At 43.1% G+C, this 18179-nt stretch overlaps 1 protein-coding gene across 1 annotated transcript in view; it reads left to right on the top strand.

Annotated features, from left to right (window-relative positions):
* The window catches only part of SNTB1 (syntrophin beta 1), a 214005-nt gene that overhangs the window by 179898 nt on the left and 15928 nt on the right, over positions 1 to 18179 (top strand). The window contains exon 5 of the mRNA XM_011360823.2: positions 9098 to 9237. Coding sequence (XP_011359125.1) covers positions 9098 to 9237 — 140 coding nt within the window. The remainder of the gene's footprint in view (positions 1 to 9097; positions 9238 to 18179) is intronic.

The raw sequence follows: 18179 nt of genomic DNA, 5'->3' as shown, positions 1-18179 counted from the left end.
CCTTGAATTTGTGACTCCTTGTCTAGAAGACTCTATGGTTAGTAACAGCCACTATTACATTGCTGAAAGCATCTGTTTGGAATCCAGTGGTTTCTAAGCCATGAACTAGAAAGGTCAGGAGCCACTTACCTTCCTAGTGATGCAAATATCTAGAAAAGTTTGGTAGTTACAAATATCTAAACACATTTTCATAGTTGCTAAACGTATATGGTTGATTTAAAACTGCATTGCACATTAAGTTGGACATCAGCATCTTAGAATTTGCAATATACTGGGGGGAACACCACCAGTGAAAAATAGAGTTTGCTAAAATAAAAAAAAAATGCAAATTAAATTTATAGTATAATGGAATGTTTCACCACCTTTGGAGGACAAACTATGCTTCATTTACTAACCCTTCAATTGTGCAATGAAGAGTGAATAGAACAGACTAATTTTGCCCCAGCTACTCGTTATAAATAGAAATATCCCTTAGAGAACACCATACTAAGGGTTATGAGTCATTTACACCTTAGTCTTGAATTACTTTAATCAGATGTGAGACTTGGGGAATAAAGAGCTTTGATTATTTGGAGGGGAATTTAGGAACTTGGATTAAACCGATGTCTGCCCTGAGTGAAGCCCCTTGTGCCAGGAGGTTAAAAAGGGCAAAAATGAAGGACCCTAAGGGGAAACATAGCCAGCTGCACAGTGGCACAGAGCTGGACTCTTTGCACTCCAGTTAGACAGAGACATTACCGCTGCGTTCCCAGCTGTCTTCCTTCCTACCTCTCCCCTTGTTTTCCCACCTCATCCCCCTTTTCCTTTGTTATGGGAAGCAGCTCTGTGATCTGAAAATATCACAGCTTCGAAGTCAAGAAGGTATATAACTCAAGAAGGCTTTCTAACTCTAATTATGTAACCTTGGCTAGTATATGACCACTCTGAAGCACAGTTTCTTCTTCTGTAAACTGGGGACAATAATAAGGGAAGTAAAACGTAGCACAGTGCTTGCATTACTTGCTTAGGGCCACCATAGCAAGCTGCTACACATGTGTTGTCTCACAATTCTGGATGCTAGGAACCCAAGATTCAGGTGTCAGCAGGCTTGGCTCCCTCGAGGGCTGTGAGGGAGAATCGACTCCACGCTTCTCTCCTAGGTTCTGGCGGTTTGTGGGCAATCTTAGGCATTCCATGCCTTGTAGATGCATCACCCCGATTTCTGCCTTCACTGTTCAGTTAGTGTTCTCCTTGTGTGTGTCTCTGTGTCCAAGTTTCCCCTTAGATTGGGGCCCACTGTATTCCAGTACAACCCCGTCATAACTAATTTCATCTGCAATAATCATAGTGCCAAATACGGTCGCATTCTGTCATGTTGGGGGTTAGGACTGCAACATATGAATTTGGGGGAGGGAGAGGCACAATATACCTTACCGTGCTTATCACAGAGTAGGCGCCCAAAACATGTTTACTCCCCCAGTCCTTGATAAAGAAAATTCTTTTCCAGTCTTGTAGATGTTTAAACCATCGGATTTAAATGACTCAATATCTGATATGTCACGTTCTTTCTAAACCTTTCTCTCTTAACTTACTACTATTTTTAACAGACCCAAGGATAGAGCAAACTTCAAACTATTCTGACCTTACTCAATTATAATAGTGTATAATTCGGGCAGGGCACTGGAGTTGAAATTTACGCTGGGATTTTTCTCAGAAAAGGTTGAGCAGAGCAAACACGTAAACAAGATGGCAAGGGAATGTTTACAGGTTTACAAGATGAAACCACTATGAAGCACTCTGAAGAATTCATTTCATACAAATGGCAGGTCACCATTCCCAACAGCTGGCGTTCGAAAGTGGTCCAGAGAGAGTTGCTCTGTCCTGGCACTGAAGGGGGCACTGACGAGGTGACAAATAAATATTTTGACTCTAAACAGAACAGTTGGTGAGGTAGCCTTCTAAGAGCCAAGGTTCAGTAATGACAGACTGACAGGGTGGGGACCTCTAATCCAGAAAGATGCCTGAGGGAGCTGAGTTTCATGATTGGAGCCAAGGGTTCCCTGGAGGGAGGGGGAAAATAAGTTGTAAACTCTAATGGAGGAAGGTAAATGTGCAGGAACAATTATTTAAAGTGGACGTGACAAGGGGAGGGAGGTCACACAGCGGAATCCAGTTTGGGGCCCAAGTTCATGACCAGAATGCTGACCGCTGGGGGGATTCAGAGTAGGATTTGGCTGATGTTACTACTCACTCCTTCTCCCTTCTGGGGTCCCCAGCAGAGAGAGAGGGAATGATGCGCTAATAGAAAACAAGAAAAAAAATACATTTGTTAACAGCTGAGCAAGTGCCCAATAAGCCCTGATGCTGAACTCAGATAAATGTCAAGTTGTGTAGAAGTTGGCTGAAGTGATGCACCTTGTTTTCTGTGGACTGTCTTAAAGATAGGATGCTGGCTACAGAAGCAAATCAATCACGTGGCTCAAAATGATTATTTTGTCCCTAAAGTCAGTCCAGCATATATGTTCTCATCACACAGATACAGGGATTTGGGTAGTGACCACAGACACCCACCCTTGACAACAGGACAATGCCTGCTATTAAAAGAGGCTCAATGACAGTTCCTAGATCTGAACAATTGGAGTAATAGCACCTCTTTCCTTGGAGGGGGAGTTACTAGGTTGAGATGGGCAGAAAGAGGGGTGTGGGGTAGCCCTCCTCCTCCCTGTGGTAGAGAGTAGGCTGCTCCTGCGAGGCTGTCATTCAGCTTCTCAAGAGGCAAAGAAGGATGCAGGCTGGAAAACCACCCCGAACTTACTGAGGCACAGGCTCAGGTGGATGGATCTGGTTCTTCCAATTTATGAGTCCACCTTGACTGTGTTTAGCCTGAACTTGCAGTAAAATGCATGGTAATCCAACAATCTTTTTAAAGCAAGAAGAGACCTTGGAATCATTGCCTGTAATGTATCTTAGAATGTTGTCATTTGAAGAAGTGTCTCATTAGCACTAAGCAAATGAGGCAAAACAGTTGAAAGGCCAGGTTCGTGTGGTTGGAATGCTCTAGGTCGTGATGGGGACTTGACCTTCATGTGCCTCCTGCCTCCTCTTTCCGTGATTCTGTATGATGAGAGGAGATTTAAAATCCTAGCTGCGCACTTATCTCCTTGGGTATGTGTGATCTGCCCTAAGGTTGGCTTTATTATGAAATCCCAGGGACCAAGGCATCACTTTTAATAGAGCCATCAAAGGCTCTGTTAGAGCACATTAGCATTTGACCTTCTGCATACCCAGTAAATAACTTTCAAAAATCTACTGTATGTCTGCAAGTGTTCAAAGGGAAAAAGAGAACTGAAAATGTACTGGATTCCGACCATTTTCTTAGGATTAATGTTTTGTTTTTACCCCTGAGCACACCCCAAATTCATGTCCGCTCGGGAACTCATGATGGGACCTGATTTAGAAATAGGGTCTTTGCAGATATGATTAGTTGATTTCATGTTGGAGTAGGGTGGGCTCTAAGTCCAGCGATGGGTCTCCTTATAAGAAGGTCATACGAAGACACTCAGAAAGAAGTCCATGTGACAACAGAGACAGAGATGGGAGCGATGCAGCTTCAAGCCACAAAACACCGAGGAACACTGGTAGCTATTAGAAGCCAGGAAGAAGGAAGGAAGTTTCTCCCCGAGAGCCTTGCAGAAGGGCGTGCTGACGCCTGAGGTGACTCATCTAGAACCTAAGCACCAAAGTCTCACATACGAAGTTATACGTTGCCTCCGATGAGCGTTCATGGAATCTCAGGCTTTATTATGTATGGCTTATAGAAATACAGGGCCGGTTTCAGAATTTGGCAGGAAGAATCAAGCCTAAAATTGGGAGCTGCCGCTGTTGGTCGATGGGAGGGTTGGCATATAAAAATGATACCCTCTTTAAATGTGCCACAGGCAGACCATATTTTTCATTCCACATTTTTCACTCTGCTTTCTCTAACAGTCTTCATTATTGTCTTGACATACATCAGACAGGATGGGTCATTCGGTCTGCTCCCCTCTTTGAGCCACCTTGTAGCCCATGAGCAACGCGGGTGCCAGACGATTTGGGAATTGTGTGAGGGGCACGAGATTAGTCCTGGGAGCTGCGGCTCCGCAGAACCTTGTTCTGGACTTATTTTCTAGCCTTCTTTGCCTTCTTCCTTTGCATTCTACTCTGCATCCAGGTGTAGATGTCCCATCCAGCTCCCAATTGCTGGGCCACGGGGCTGAAAGAGAGTTATAGATTGAGTGGGGCTCGCTTGGCACGTTCCCCATGTGCCTTGTGGACACATTTAAAATTGTTCCTCTTCTTCTTTCGTTCCAGTGAAGGTGATCTTTATCTGCCTCTCTGAGACATGGCGAAGGGATTACTCATCTACTGTTTAAAACGCATTTGGAAATTGATAAGTGCTCATTATTATTACTCTGGTATCCTGCACTTTGTTCTAAATACCTAGAAACCTGAGGTGAGAAGATTTCAAATAAAAAGTTATCCAGATAATCATCATCTCCCACACAAAAGTTGTGATTGACCCTCTTCCCTGGTGACCATTTTTCACTCTGCTAGTAGTTGTTCTCCCTACATCTAGACCTTCCTTCTTGAGTAGGATAGCTGGAGGAGAGAGGGTACTTGAGCTGTGTGATGCGGATCGTTCCACATTTCCAGTATTTGTCATATGGGAAGTGCTTTACATAAATCGTTTCATTCAATCCTTCTAAAATATGCATAGGCGGCCATTATTAGCATATTACACATCAGCAAACAAGTGCTTATAGCTGTTAAGTAGTCACGTGTTGCTTAATGACGGGGCTCTGTTCTGAGAAATGTGGCATTTGGCAATTTCATCGCTGCAAGAACATCGGTGAACTACACAAATTTAGACAGTATAGCCTACTATACACCTAGGCTCCTAGGCGACAACCCTGCACAGCATGTTAACTGTTCTGAATACTGTAGGTAATTGCAGTTCGTTGCCCTGAAACATCACGATGGCCGAGATGTCACTAGGCTCAAGTAGAAGACAGAAAATTAATATGTTAGGAAGAGTGAGTTGGCATGAGGGGAGAAAAACAAACCCACACATTGTTTGCTTGTTCTACGAACAGAGTCCACGGAACAAAGAAGAGACATAAAGCAAGAGTCCCAGTAACTAAAGCAGTCTCGATCTAGCAGAAGGGAATTTTAACCTGAAAAACATAATCAATTTTGAAGTTGGAGACGCTGTTAACAATAATTTAGTCTTGTGTCATCTTTTGGCAGATGGGGACATTAGAACCACAAAGGGGAGTAATTCTTGCCCAACTCTTTAACTTGATAATCACTTATTTTTACTTTAATGTCATAGTAAGAATAGCTAATATTGTTTAAGGCTTGCTTGTTTACTGAATGCAAGACACTTTTCTAAGCCCTCTCTGTGCATTTATTCGTTGAATCCTTGCAACTCTGCCTAAGAGGCAACGGTATCATTCTTTTCTTTGGAAATACCTACAAAAAAAGGTACTGAAAGGTTCTGGTAAAACTGTCTTTGAACGTAATCTGCAGCTTCTGGGTATTTTAGAGGAGCCACGGTCAGCAATTTCCAAACCATATTCCAGTAGGTCTAGGAACCTCACTGCGAGGTGTGGGTGACGATAGGATAAAGGACAGAAAGTCTAGGACCTCAACCAGGCTGCCACCCCATACAAATCCTCTTCCAGTTGTTTTACATTTTGTTCTGTGGCTTGTGATTTAATCTGATCAGAGGGGCCAATGAATACGAAGTCTGACAGCTGCTGACCTAGATGACTTATGAGACCTGTGTGAAATCAAGGACTCAGTGACTACTTCCCTCACTTCTTGTTAATTGAGATATATTTGACACGTAACAGTGTGTAAGTTTAAGATGTACACCTGTTGACTTTATACTCTTATATTTACTTCCCTCAATTCTGACCAGTGCCTTCTTCCCCCTCTCTCTGAAACTCCCGTTGTCATTTCGTAAACTCTTTCTCTCATGTTCTGCAGAAGTGACTACAGGGGCAGCATTCAGCTCGCAGTTCAGCTTCCGAATATTTTCAGAATGGAATGTCCATTTCCCCGGTTTATTTCCCTTCACTCTTCTCATTAGAAATATGATCAGTTCTTCAGAAACTGCTACGGCATCTGAAGGCAGGAAGCCGGGATCCAGACGCAAGTCACATCACATCTGTTTCAGGAGTCACGTTGTCACAGAATGCAGACACGTCCCCAGAACCTCTGCGTTATCACTGGAAATCTTTGGGTGCCAGGAAATTTGGGTTTGTCATGGACGTTGTCACTGAACATCAGCACAAACGCTCGAGCCTGAAGAAAAGGGTCCTCGAAGGAATTTGTGATGTGACACTCACGCGGCCCGATGTGTGGCTGTGGAGACCTGTTCTTCAACATGAAATTTTTCTTCCCGGAAGGTCAGATGTCCTCATGGGCAGACTTCTGCCTTCGAGCATTCACGGGGTGTTAAGATGATCACTCCGCACACAGGAACGGTGGGAATGCCCAGTCCGAGTCTTCTCCCCGCGGAGATGACATACTTGCACAGGGCTCTTTGATAAACCACCGAATTCTTTAGGGCCTTGGGATGATTCTCGACTATCTACATAGCTTGATATGGGCGAGTTTATAACTCCACTCTTAGAAAGGTCTGCACTGTACTGCTGGTATTTACTGCTGAGGTTTCTTTTGCAAATGTAATGTTGTTTTTGAGGAACGATGCTGAGTTGTGTTCACATTGAAATGACGGGTTCCAGGCAAAGTTAATGGATCAGATCTGACTAGGTAAGTAAGACAAGCACTTTGGGAGGATCGTTTGTAGCTTCTCCAGTCCTGCTTAATGAGCTAGAAAAGTAATTTACTAGGTTTAATGTAGAGGCTGGGAAAAATTTATTCCAACCCCCGCCCTCCAAGAAAAAAAGCAACACTTTATGCCTTGAGACCATATCTTATTCACCTTGTAGGGTCTGGTACATTGCCTTCTCTAACAACTCGTTTTGGCCTCTTAAAGTTGCTGTTGTTCTGTTGGATGGATTTTTAAAATAGGCACAAAATGTATAAAGGAAGAAATAAACCAGGCAGTCATTCACATTCTAGTGTAAATAGCCTCACAGAGGATTTCTTCCTTCCTGAAAGGAAGGTTTTATTTGGAATTGTTGAAAGGAGCATTAAAAAATAAAAATAATCATTGTGCAATGAGTTCTTCCTAGGAGAACTTTGAAAAGGATGTGAGGAGAATGGATTGAAATTGTCAGCACCAAAGATGTTCTGGGCTTGCCTTATACTTTTCCCCGGGGAAAGTCAGTACTTTGTCATATTGTTGTTATCTTTTCCAAAGAATACCATTTTTTGGCAAATTTAGAGATCGGTGAGTCTGCCACAGTTTTTCCACTCGACGTTTCACTGAGAGCTTTACCATCTGCCAGGTGCCATGCCAAGCACATTACATGCACTATTTTCATTTTATCTCCACTATAGCTTTATGAGGTACGTGCTACTTAGGCTCAGAATGATGCTTATTCTGCACCATGCAAAGCATTTTAGACATTATTAACTCAATCTGTACAACGACCCTCTGATTTAAGTATTATTATTTCCCCATTTTACCAAAACAGAAACTGAGATACGAAGAGATTAGCTGACTTGCTCCAGATTTCACAGCTAGTAAATCATAGAGCTGTGATTTATGTTACGGCATTCCAGCCCCAGAGTCAGCACTCTTAACCCCTACTTTATATGATGTTATCTTTATCAGTGAGGAAATAGAAGCATAGAGACTACTAACTTGCCCAGAGTCACACCGGCAACAAATAATGGAGCAGGAACCCAGACTCAAGCAGCCTATAAAACTACATCACCTACATCACCTGTGTACCATCCTGCACATCTTCTCAACTCTCATCACTCATTCCTAAAGCCACAATTACTTGCTTCTCCCTCAATGTAGATTTCACTGTGGCACTTCCTATTCTCTAACGATAAGACTAGAAAGGGAAGAAATTAGCCTTTATCATTAATTTAGCTCATTTATTTAAATTCTGAATAGATTTTGGATATGGTTTGCACTGAATTAGTTGCCAGTGTCAAAGACAATCTTAAGTTCATCTAGAACGGTGCTTCTTAATCTTTAATGAGCACATGACTCACCTGAAGGTCTTGTTAAAATTTAATTTCTGATTCAGTAGGTCTGCGATGGGCCTGACTCTGTATTTCCAGCAAGCTCCCAGGTCATGCCACTGCTCTTGAAACACAATCCATGCTTTGAGTAGCAAGGCTGGAGCACCGAGTCTTTCCAAACTGAGCATCGAAATTTATCCTGGAGTTCAAATTGGAAGGAGAATATTTTTATAGATGGGAGACCATTTAGGGAGTATGATGGGATCAACGTTGGGCAGACAAGGATGGTAAGATCTGAGCTACACAGACTCCCCAGATCAACTAAAAATTAAGGGTCATCAGGCCTAATCATGCAACTGATGTTTGCATCCTCTCGTATCCTGGCCAGTTCATCTCAGCCCGTGAGTTAAAGAATGATCTGCAATGAATAGAACGAAACAGTCAACAGAACAAGAGAATTTCAAGATGGTGCCTGAATCACAAAAATAATCCGAGAGTGAAAGACCGGGGGAAGAGCCTGCGATGTCTCATACTTGTTCAGACAGACATTCGCCTCAATTCCCGAGGCTTGGGATATTTATTCCAAAGCTTTTAAATCTTACTATTTCATAAGAAAAACAATGCACTCTACCAGAGAACCAGCTGGGAGCACTTAGTCCTCAAGCATCTGCGTCCCACTGTAAAATAAAGATTTCGATGCTGACTGGCAGGTGAGAAATGGTGACAGCTGTTTCGCAGCTGGGCTGCTTCTCGGCTGCACTGACTATACATACCAAGGCCTTGAGAAAACATATTTTCAAGAATCAAGAATCATACGACAAGGAATGGTTTCTTCTCGTTTTTTATTTTACAACCTGAACCAAAAGGCACTTTTATTGCTGGGTCTTTTGACTGGGGAGGTGCCAGCTTCTTTCTGGTTCCTCTTTTCTCAGGCTGTCGTTTTGCCAGTTCTCTGCTTCTGTTTCAGGTGCCCGGGGAGAGCGAGAGACAGTGGAAGCCAGCCCTGGTGGTACTGACCGAGAAGGACCTTTTAATCTACGACAGCATGCCACGGAGGAAGGAAGCCTGGTTCAACCCGGTTCACACGTACCCACTTCTCGCCACCAGGTAGCCATGACTTTGTGGTTGAGTGTCACGAGTTTGCGGGTTGAAACTATTTTCCTCAATTACAATGATTTCAACTCCTTCGATTACTGCTTACTGTTGCAACAGGAGTGGAGAGTTGCTCCAGAATATAGCCACCTGTTTTCAGCCAGATAGAATTACCGGTTACAGCCAAACGTGAGGCAACACAGAGACAAAGGACAAACTGCTTGTCCAACATGAAGGAATAGTGACACCCATGAGATGGTCCCAGCCTAGTCACCTTCCTGGGTCTCCATCCCGTCCCCTTTGGGATGAGCTATGCACATGTATTTACAATCTTGAAGTTCAGGTAGAAACAATTATCAAGCAAGGGTCTTCACTTGGTGGCACAAAGGATGTCACATGGGAACGTTCCGCTGTGCTTTTTAAAGCGCGTTCAGCGTGAGAGATGCCGTAACGAGTTCTTCCTCAGTTGCATGAAACTTCCTGTGGAAGTGAGGCTGCCAGGATCTGTCTGTTTCTTAAGACCTTCAGTGCACATTTATTGTTCATGTGACATATAAACTTAATGCATCACACGCTCACCCTCTTCTTTGAAGGCCTATATCCTGGGCACAAAAACACATCAAACCTGAGTCTTGCCTTCAAGTAACTGACAACTCTCAGACCCAGCTTCTATTGCCGGCTCTTTCTGTATGTGCTTTGTGATAATGAGCACAATTTTCATTACTCCTACAACTCTGTTCCTTTACCTAGAAGCTAGGCACACTAACATAATGCTTGTGGCCGCCCTGGCATAGTGTCTGGCCATATTGGGCCCTTAAATGTCTGTTGAATGAATTATTGAACAATGTGGGACAAACTCTGGAAGGAGTTTGGTCCAACAGACAGAGGATAGTGGACTGAAGTTTTGGGGCATCTGTCCCGAGCAAAAGATAGAAACAAGATGGGTTCTGTGTTTTCGACAGACTGAGGTGCCAAACAGGGTATATATAGTCAAGGCTCAGGGGCAGGGAACAGAATGAGACTCAGTGGCAGAGCAAGAGGTCACATGAAATTGAAATCATGGTAGTGAGGAGAGCTGAAACTCCTTAAAACTCTTCTTACTTCTGGTCATGGCTGATTATGGAGACCAGCGAGGGTGACCTGAAGATGGAAATTATTGGCCGCTGATGTTAATAGAGCTTCAGGGCTAGGAACCGGGCCTAGATCACTTAGATATGAATAAAACATATAAAATAATATAAAAGAGTAATCAAATTTTTGAGTCTCCTAAGCCTTAAAATCGTTGGCAGGATAGCTATTAGAGTACTATTGATGCTTACAATAAAGCTTCAACAGTCAGAATCCAAAGAGCCTACAATGTTCATGCAAAGATTCAGGCTATATCTTGCAGTCCATTCAAATTCAGCCTCATCTCTATCACTTTTTACAGTTTACATTGCAATCCTCACCCACGGGCACTGATGTTCAGATTCTGAGACATGCCCACGACTGAAACCAAAGAAAGATTAGACCACAGTCACTGCATTCCAGTTACTAAGAAGAGAAATAAGACTCATGGCTCTTGGACTGATTTTCAGGAACAAAAGTTTAGGTAACTCCCAGACAACTTGAAAATAAAACTTGCCCTAGGACACCGCTTCCTCCTCGCAGTTTCTGAGCATTCTGACTGATGGAGCTGCTCTTTCATTCGTGCATTCGCCCACTCACTCATTCATTCAGAATTGAAGAACTTCAGCTCCTCCGACGCGGTTGCTGTGTTTCACGCACTTGGTGGTTACGGCCGGTGGCCACCATTACAGACAGCACAGATCTAGAATGTTGCCATCATCACGGAAAGTTTCCATTCTAGGATAGCACTGCCCAGTGCATAAACAATTGCCTCAGGATTTGTCCCAATGCAGGCAAGTGACGGGACTTGCACACTCCCACAGCAGTCTGTCAAAAGCTTGGGCTGCTGGCAGGATGTTTTCTTGCAGGCTCTTTGGGCTCAGTGGTTCAGGGCACTCCTGAAGGAAGTCATGAATGCAAAAGCAAATTCCAGCCCGCACCACCCCGGGGGGCGGGGGGGAATGGGTGCAAAGACACAGGAAATGGTCTCTTAGGAGGTTTGGGAGGTGGGTAGTAAACGTAACTGCCACAGGGATGCCAGGTCTGGATTGTGAGCAAAGCACATGAATGGCCTAAAACCATAAGCCTACATCCAGTATGGAAATAGGAAATAGAAACCCCTTCAGTGCAAACTGTGCTCATTTAGAACAAAAGATGCAGCATGAAAAATCAGTATCTGTCCTCTAAACATAAAGGAGATACAGAGGTGATGCTTAACCTCCCAACTCGCTGCCCCTTCCCAAATGACTCAGCCTGACCACTGAACTGCAAAATAAAAATGTGTTATTGTAGGTGTATATTAGTCCTATCAGCAGTGATAAAATTAGGCCCATAATCATGCCCCTGATCTCCAGCTGGTTCTAGGCAGCGTCTGTCCAAGACGTTAGGGCGGCACTGGCCATTCATTCATACTTCATCCCCTGGAGCTAGGAGGCAATTTGCGGCCTGTTCCAGAGCAGCAGCCTGGAAAAGTAAGAGCTGGAGTTTCCATCCCAGTGTTTCTCCCACCAGGAGGGTGCTTAACCCCTGGCTGATCTCTCAGAGCCCTCCTCTACTAAATGTACCCGTGAATGCCTCTGTCTCCCAAACCCAGGGGGAGATCTACTTGGGGAAAATAGTGGTTTTTTTAACTGACTTTTTGGCTTGTGCTTCAGCCACCTGGTTTGCATAGACTGGTCACTGTCAGCTTCTCTCCATGCCTCTAGGGCTGTGCCTAGAGAAAGATTCAGAAAGCAAACAAGGAAAAAGACCCTCCCTTTCCTACACCCCCTTTCCCGATAATCATGCTGGGGAGATGTACCTTTCTGTAGTTCCGGGCTGGGCTTGTGAATGAGTTGCTGTGGAGCAGGGTTCACCCCAGCTGAAGTCGATTCTGTCCTTGCAGGAAAAGCCAGCTTTCTGAGGTGGGAGGCTGGGCTGAGGCTATTCGTTTCTGCCAGAAGTGGTAGAAATCAAAGGAATTCTCTGGATCCTTCTATTACAGAGGTTAATCCAGTACTTCCATTGGCTGCGTCCCTAGCCACACACTTAAATTCATCAAGCGACTCCTTCCTTTACTTCCCGCATGTTCTATGCAGTCACATGTGGCCATGTGTCCTTTATACATGAGCATTTGGGCACATAGCGTGTCTAGTAGCATTATTTGTCTTTGGGTACATTTTTCTAAAGAAGGGGAGTTCTGTCCTTTTTAAAATTTCTTTTAAAAATATTTTATTGAGGTCTAATTTATGAACAGTAACATATACGAATCTTAAATGTAAGCTCAATTTTTACTTATGGATATAGAGCCATGTCATCTAAAATTTTATTATAGGGTGTCTACTAATTAATCATCCCAGGTGATGGGTATTGCGTTTGCAAACACAGTAAGTCCTCACTTAATGACGTCAATAGGTTCTTAGACACTGCGTCTTTAACCACTTTTGCCATAGGCTAATAGATAGAAACAGGAGTTGAGTCCCTAGGCATCTTTCTGTATTTCAATCAGCCTATGGTAAAATTAGTGTTTGTTTACACTGTTTCATTTAAGGTTACAGTTTCCAAGAACCAGACGACGATGTTAGGTGAAGATTTACTATACGCCAGGTGGTAGGAAACCAGTGGCTAACGTTTGGAGAGGGAGAATAGACGAAAGCCAAGTACTATGCATAGATTTTTCTCTGAATTTGCAGAACTTGTCCAATTTAAGAATCACCTGGCTCTTTATCAAAGATTCCTGTCCTGAAGACCCTGCCCGGGAGATGCTGGCTCAGCCAGCCAGGTTGGGGGTCAGGAATATGTGCCTTTAATGAGCATCGGGAAAGGGTGGTCCTCAGCGTTCCCACTTTAGCCCTCACAACCCTGTGAGATTTAGGTTTTATTCCCATTTCACAGACAAGTAGATAGAGGAACTAAGAGGTGAACCAATTTACCCCCATACAGCTAGGAAGAGAGACCTGGGGTTCCCATTCTGAGTTCACCTTCTTAACCACTGTTCCCTACAGCCTCCCAGGAGCATGTTCTCATTCCCTGCATTTTTAGAGGCTTTTTGAATTTGCTAAGTGTATTGTATAAACTTTTCCTTAGCTCTCCTGCAACTTAATTATAACGTCTACTGCAAAGTGATTATTAAAATTAAAATACGATCACTGTGTTTTAAGTAAGCTCATACTGCCACTACATAACACCACAGACTGGGAGGCTCAAGCAACAGATGATTATTTTCTCACAATTCTGGAGGGCGGAAGTCCAAGGCCAGCATGATTAGTTTCCGGTGAGAGTTCTCTTCTTGGGTTTGTAGATGGCCACCACTCTGCTGAGTGCTCACGTGACTTCTTTGTGCACTGGGGGAGAGAGAGAACACTGGAGCTCTCTCTTCTTATAAGGACACTAATGCCACCAGAGCAGGGCCACCCCCTCATGCCCTCTTCATAGGCCCTGTCACTAAATAGAGTCACATAAAGGGTTAGGGCTTCAACATATGAATTGGCGGTGTAGGGGTGGAACAGAATTTAACCCATAGCAAATGGCATAAATCCAGCCTTGTTTAGCATGATGCCTGCCACATAGCAGGACTAGTGAGCACTGTTCGTGGTGTCATACAGTCTCCCTTGGCACAAGAACTAGCTGGGACCATAGCCAGTAGGAAATAGGTTTCTTCCAAAATTAAGTTACTCCCTTAGACACTTCATAGTTGATTTGTTTATTTGTTTAGATGTGTGTGTGTGTGTGTGTGTGTGTGTGTGTGTGTGTGTTTTAGGCCCAGGCACATCTAATTTATATTTTTCCGGAAGATGAAAATTTGATTGTGTTTCATAGCAGGGGCCCTAGAAATGCTCACATATTCTTGATGTTGACTGCCATGCAATGTTTACGAGCAGTTCCCTCTCTTACCTACAAGGTTTCAGGGTTCATCGATGGTGCGATTCATAGCAGTGCACTTGGGAGGTTTGCAAACATGTTGTAATTTTAGCTGTTCCCATCCCTCAGCTTTTGATGAGTCCTTGGGAAAACATTTCCTGCTTAGCCAAAGCTTATTTGATGTTGCTGAACATTAAGGAAAAAAAAAAAAAAAAGGCACCGTTGCCCTTATGGAGTAAGGGTGTTGGTTTTTTGTCATTGTCGTCATAATTGGCAAGTGAGATAGGCCTACGGAGAAGGAGGATTCCGGTTGCAATATTTCTAGAATTGTAGAGGAGGTTTAACCCAGAAATTCTATACACCTGCTTTGTTGGCGAAAGGTTCAAGAGCGCAGAGCTTGTAAAAAGAGTGATGTTGGTCTAAGCCCAGTTCTCCGACCTGTGGGGTAGCAGGGAAAGGGGAACTGAGGAGCGTCCATTTCTCTCCTGCAATAGCACTCGGGAGCATTTCTACTAAACATGAAGCTCATTGCTGGTGCCTAAGGAACTAACCTGTTTCTAAGTGCTAAAAGCAGTTGCTGCCTCAGGTCAGCCTCAGCATGCTTTGCACAGGGCAAGTTTGGCTGACTGCATTTGTCAAACATTGTATTATAATCGCTTGTGGTTTTCACACTAAGCCTGGGAGGCCTCCTCACCTGGAGGGAATGTAGGCATTTTCCATGGCATTTCCTTAGGGTAGCACAAGAGGATCTACATGCAAAGGGAGATACACTCCATCAGACTGTAAGGTGTGGGCTGTCCATCCCGTTTGTCCCCATATACCTGGTGGTCACACTAGCTGCCAGCCTCCTGCCCCTCCTTCTACCAAATTGGGTGCTCCTCAGAGTTAGTGGGCGGGAGGTTAGCAGAGTAAGGAAGTTCAGGGACTCTGGAATCAGACAAACCAGGAGCTGAACCCTGAGATCTCTACTTGCAGTGTAATCTTGGGCAAAATATCAATCTGTCTGAATCCAAGTCTCCTCATGTGTGTGAAAGGGGCAATATTATCTTCTGCTTCATACAGTTATTGAAAGGACCGATTGGGACAATGATGTGAACGTTTAACATATGACAAAGACACAATAAGTGATTGATAATTGTTAGCAAATGTTAAGATTAGAGAAAATAATTAAAATTAATGTATGAATGACTGATAAATAATTGCATATATTTGGTCCTGCATGTAATAATGCATTTGTCAGGAACTCACGGTGTCTTTCAAAGTCAGTGAGATATAAGGACTGGGCTAATGAGGAGTTGTTGGTTTGTGTGTAGGGAAAGGGGGGTTATGAGAAGGAAATGGAGAGACTGGAACCCCTCAACTCACATCACAAAGCTAGTTCTGAATGCTACTTGTGACAGCACCACCATCATTAGGTATGTGGCCTAATGAGGGCTTCCTCCTTGGGGCAAGAATGTCGGTTCAACTTAAGAAACTTTTAAAAGGCTCCTGTTGGGGACTGACATTGTACTGATGGTAGGGAAATAAAAAAAAAAATAAACACACACACATATATGATATATATATATATGTCATATATATATATGTCATATATGTGTGTATGTATGTATGTAACTGTGTGTGTATATATATATATATATATATATATATATATATAACTGTGTATATATATATATATATATATATATATATCAAAATGTGAGAGATAAAAACTAGGTGTTATAAGAGCTCTGCGTTCAGGTTATTCACTCATGGTTTTATTTTCCCAGTAATAGAGAACTAATTTTAATGGTCCTTGTCTTACATGGATGAAGGTCTTTTTATAATACATATTCTATACACATTGTGATATATGTTGAACTAAATAAATCATAGATGAGATAAGGGAATATGTAAGAGATAACCAGAAAATTCAAATAACATATTAAAAAATTCAAGTTCTAAGACTACTAAATAACGAAGAGACTATTAACTTCAAAGGAATAATTTCCCAAGATGTTGGACGATCGCGATGTCAGAATACTCGTCAGACTGTAGGTCTTGTTTATCTTGGAGAAGAAAACTGCATCATGGATGACTCGAACCCATGGATGACATGACGTGTTCATTATAATCTCTCACTTCCATTTCCTTCCTACCTGTAGTTGCCTGGCTGGAGTTGGGCCCTTGTTCCGGTGTGATGGAAAGGGTTCAAATTCTGGACACTCGCTATGTGATCCTGGCCGCTACTTAACCTCACAGAGCTATGGGTGACTCACTTGTAAAGTGGAGCCCTCGATACCACCTTCAAAGGGTCCTTGTGAGGCTAAGCGATAGTGTATCAGTACGGCCTTTCGCCCAGCAGGCATCCACTTTCCTCCCTCCAGCTGCTGGCAGCTGGCTGTGAACGGTCATGAGGCCATACAGAGTGTATGGAAGACAATCACTTGTCCTTCGAAACCCCCCAAATACCACTGAACGGTCAAAAATTGGTTTCCCTCTCTTTTGCTGCTCGTTCTCCTATATTAAGTTGGCCTTTGCTTATAGTCACTACCCCTCAATAATATCAACTTTCTCAGAGATGGGACCAGGCCTGACTCATCATCATATTCAAATGACGGAAGCTTAGAAGATAGAGACGAAGCAGTCATTCAACTCTTCCGGGCTGAGGGCTGTTACCGGGCGGCCCCTCCTACCTGACAGCTGAGTCCTTATCGGTGGTTCTTTCTCTCACTTCTTTCCTGGGGTCTGTTGACCGCCGGGCTTCATTAGCGGTGGCCAGTGGATGAGGCTATTCGAGAGTGCCAGACCCTTTGAGGGACCTGATCAGTTGCTTTTTTTTCTTTCTTTTTCGGTGGCTTGCATTGTGGCATCTGTTGGGAGATGTTAATTACAGCAATTCAATAAAATGAGGATGTAATATTGCTTAGCAACCCAGTTACCTAATATGTAATTTTACTAATTTGGCTGAATCTGTGTGCTGCAATTGTTTTTGTTTTAATTAAGGATATTAATAATGTTTTTGTATGGAACACTTGAGGCAATGTTTTCTAACACCCATCTAGAATTAAATTAGTGTATCAGCCTACCTTGCGAGAGAGGATTTTTTTTTTTTTTTAGTTTTTGTTTTAATCAAAACCAGTCAGACCAATGTTACCCTAAAAAACTTAATTAAAGAAAAAAAAGTCAGGCCACGAGGCATACCTGAATATCCAGAAACAATATGTAGCCTGGTATCTCAATTATTGACAGAGAAGCATTTGGCCTGGCCTCCTGCAGGAATGAGTATTTCTACTGCCAATTTCCGCCAAGTGATGGATGAAGAATTTGACCCGAAAGTGTGCTTATCATACAGCCATGCTGAGCCTCATGGAATCCACCACTTTGGACATTTGAAGTAATTTTAAGATATTTATTTCACCCTTTCTTTGCATCTGGGTGAGAGACCCATTTTATTTATATACAATTCTTTAAATGTACACTGGATTCGTGCTGGCCACAAATGTAGAATCTTAATGACTTTTGCCTTTTTGATACAATGATCACCTTCTATTCTCAGACCAAAAAGGTAACTCTGACTCCCTGAATAACCAAGTCACTACTAAAATCACCAGTTGCAAAAGATGAAAAGAAGAAACAGGAAATGTTTGTTAGGCTAATCTCCTAGAACATCTCATCCTAGTCACTTCTCGAGATCCCTTTATTTTCTCAGAACTGAATCAATCTGGAAATTGTCATTGAGGGGATATAAACTTGAGTTCTTTGCATTTAGCACTAGCTACTCTTTCGTGTGGTTGAAGGACAGAGGGTGGGAAAGAAATCAGCCACTAATCACAGACTTGGGAAAAGAGTCCTCTTTGTACTCCAGCTATTCATTTAGCCATTCATCTGACAAATATTTACTGAGTGCCTGCCATGTGCCTTGCATCGTTCTAGGTGCTAGGCACGCAGCGGGGAATAATCAAATAAAAAGTTCTGCCCTGATAGAACTAATGATAATGGATATTACTGGATACTCTGTACCAGGCGCC

This window comes from Pteropus vampyrus, unplaced genomic scaffold (assembly GCF_000151845.1).
Source record: "Pteropus vampyrus isolate Shadow unplaced genomic scaffold, Pvam_2.0 Scaffold59, whole genome shotgun sequence".
Lineage (NCBI taxonomy): Eukaryota > Metazoa > Chordata > Mammalia > Chiroptera > Pteropodidae > Pteropus > Pteropus vampyrus.
The sequence above is the reverse complement of the archived record's forward strand: the minus strand, read 5'-3'. Positions and strand labels throughout refer to the sequence as shown.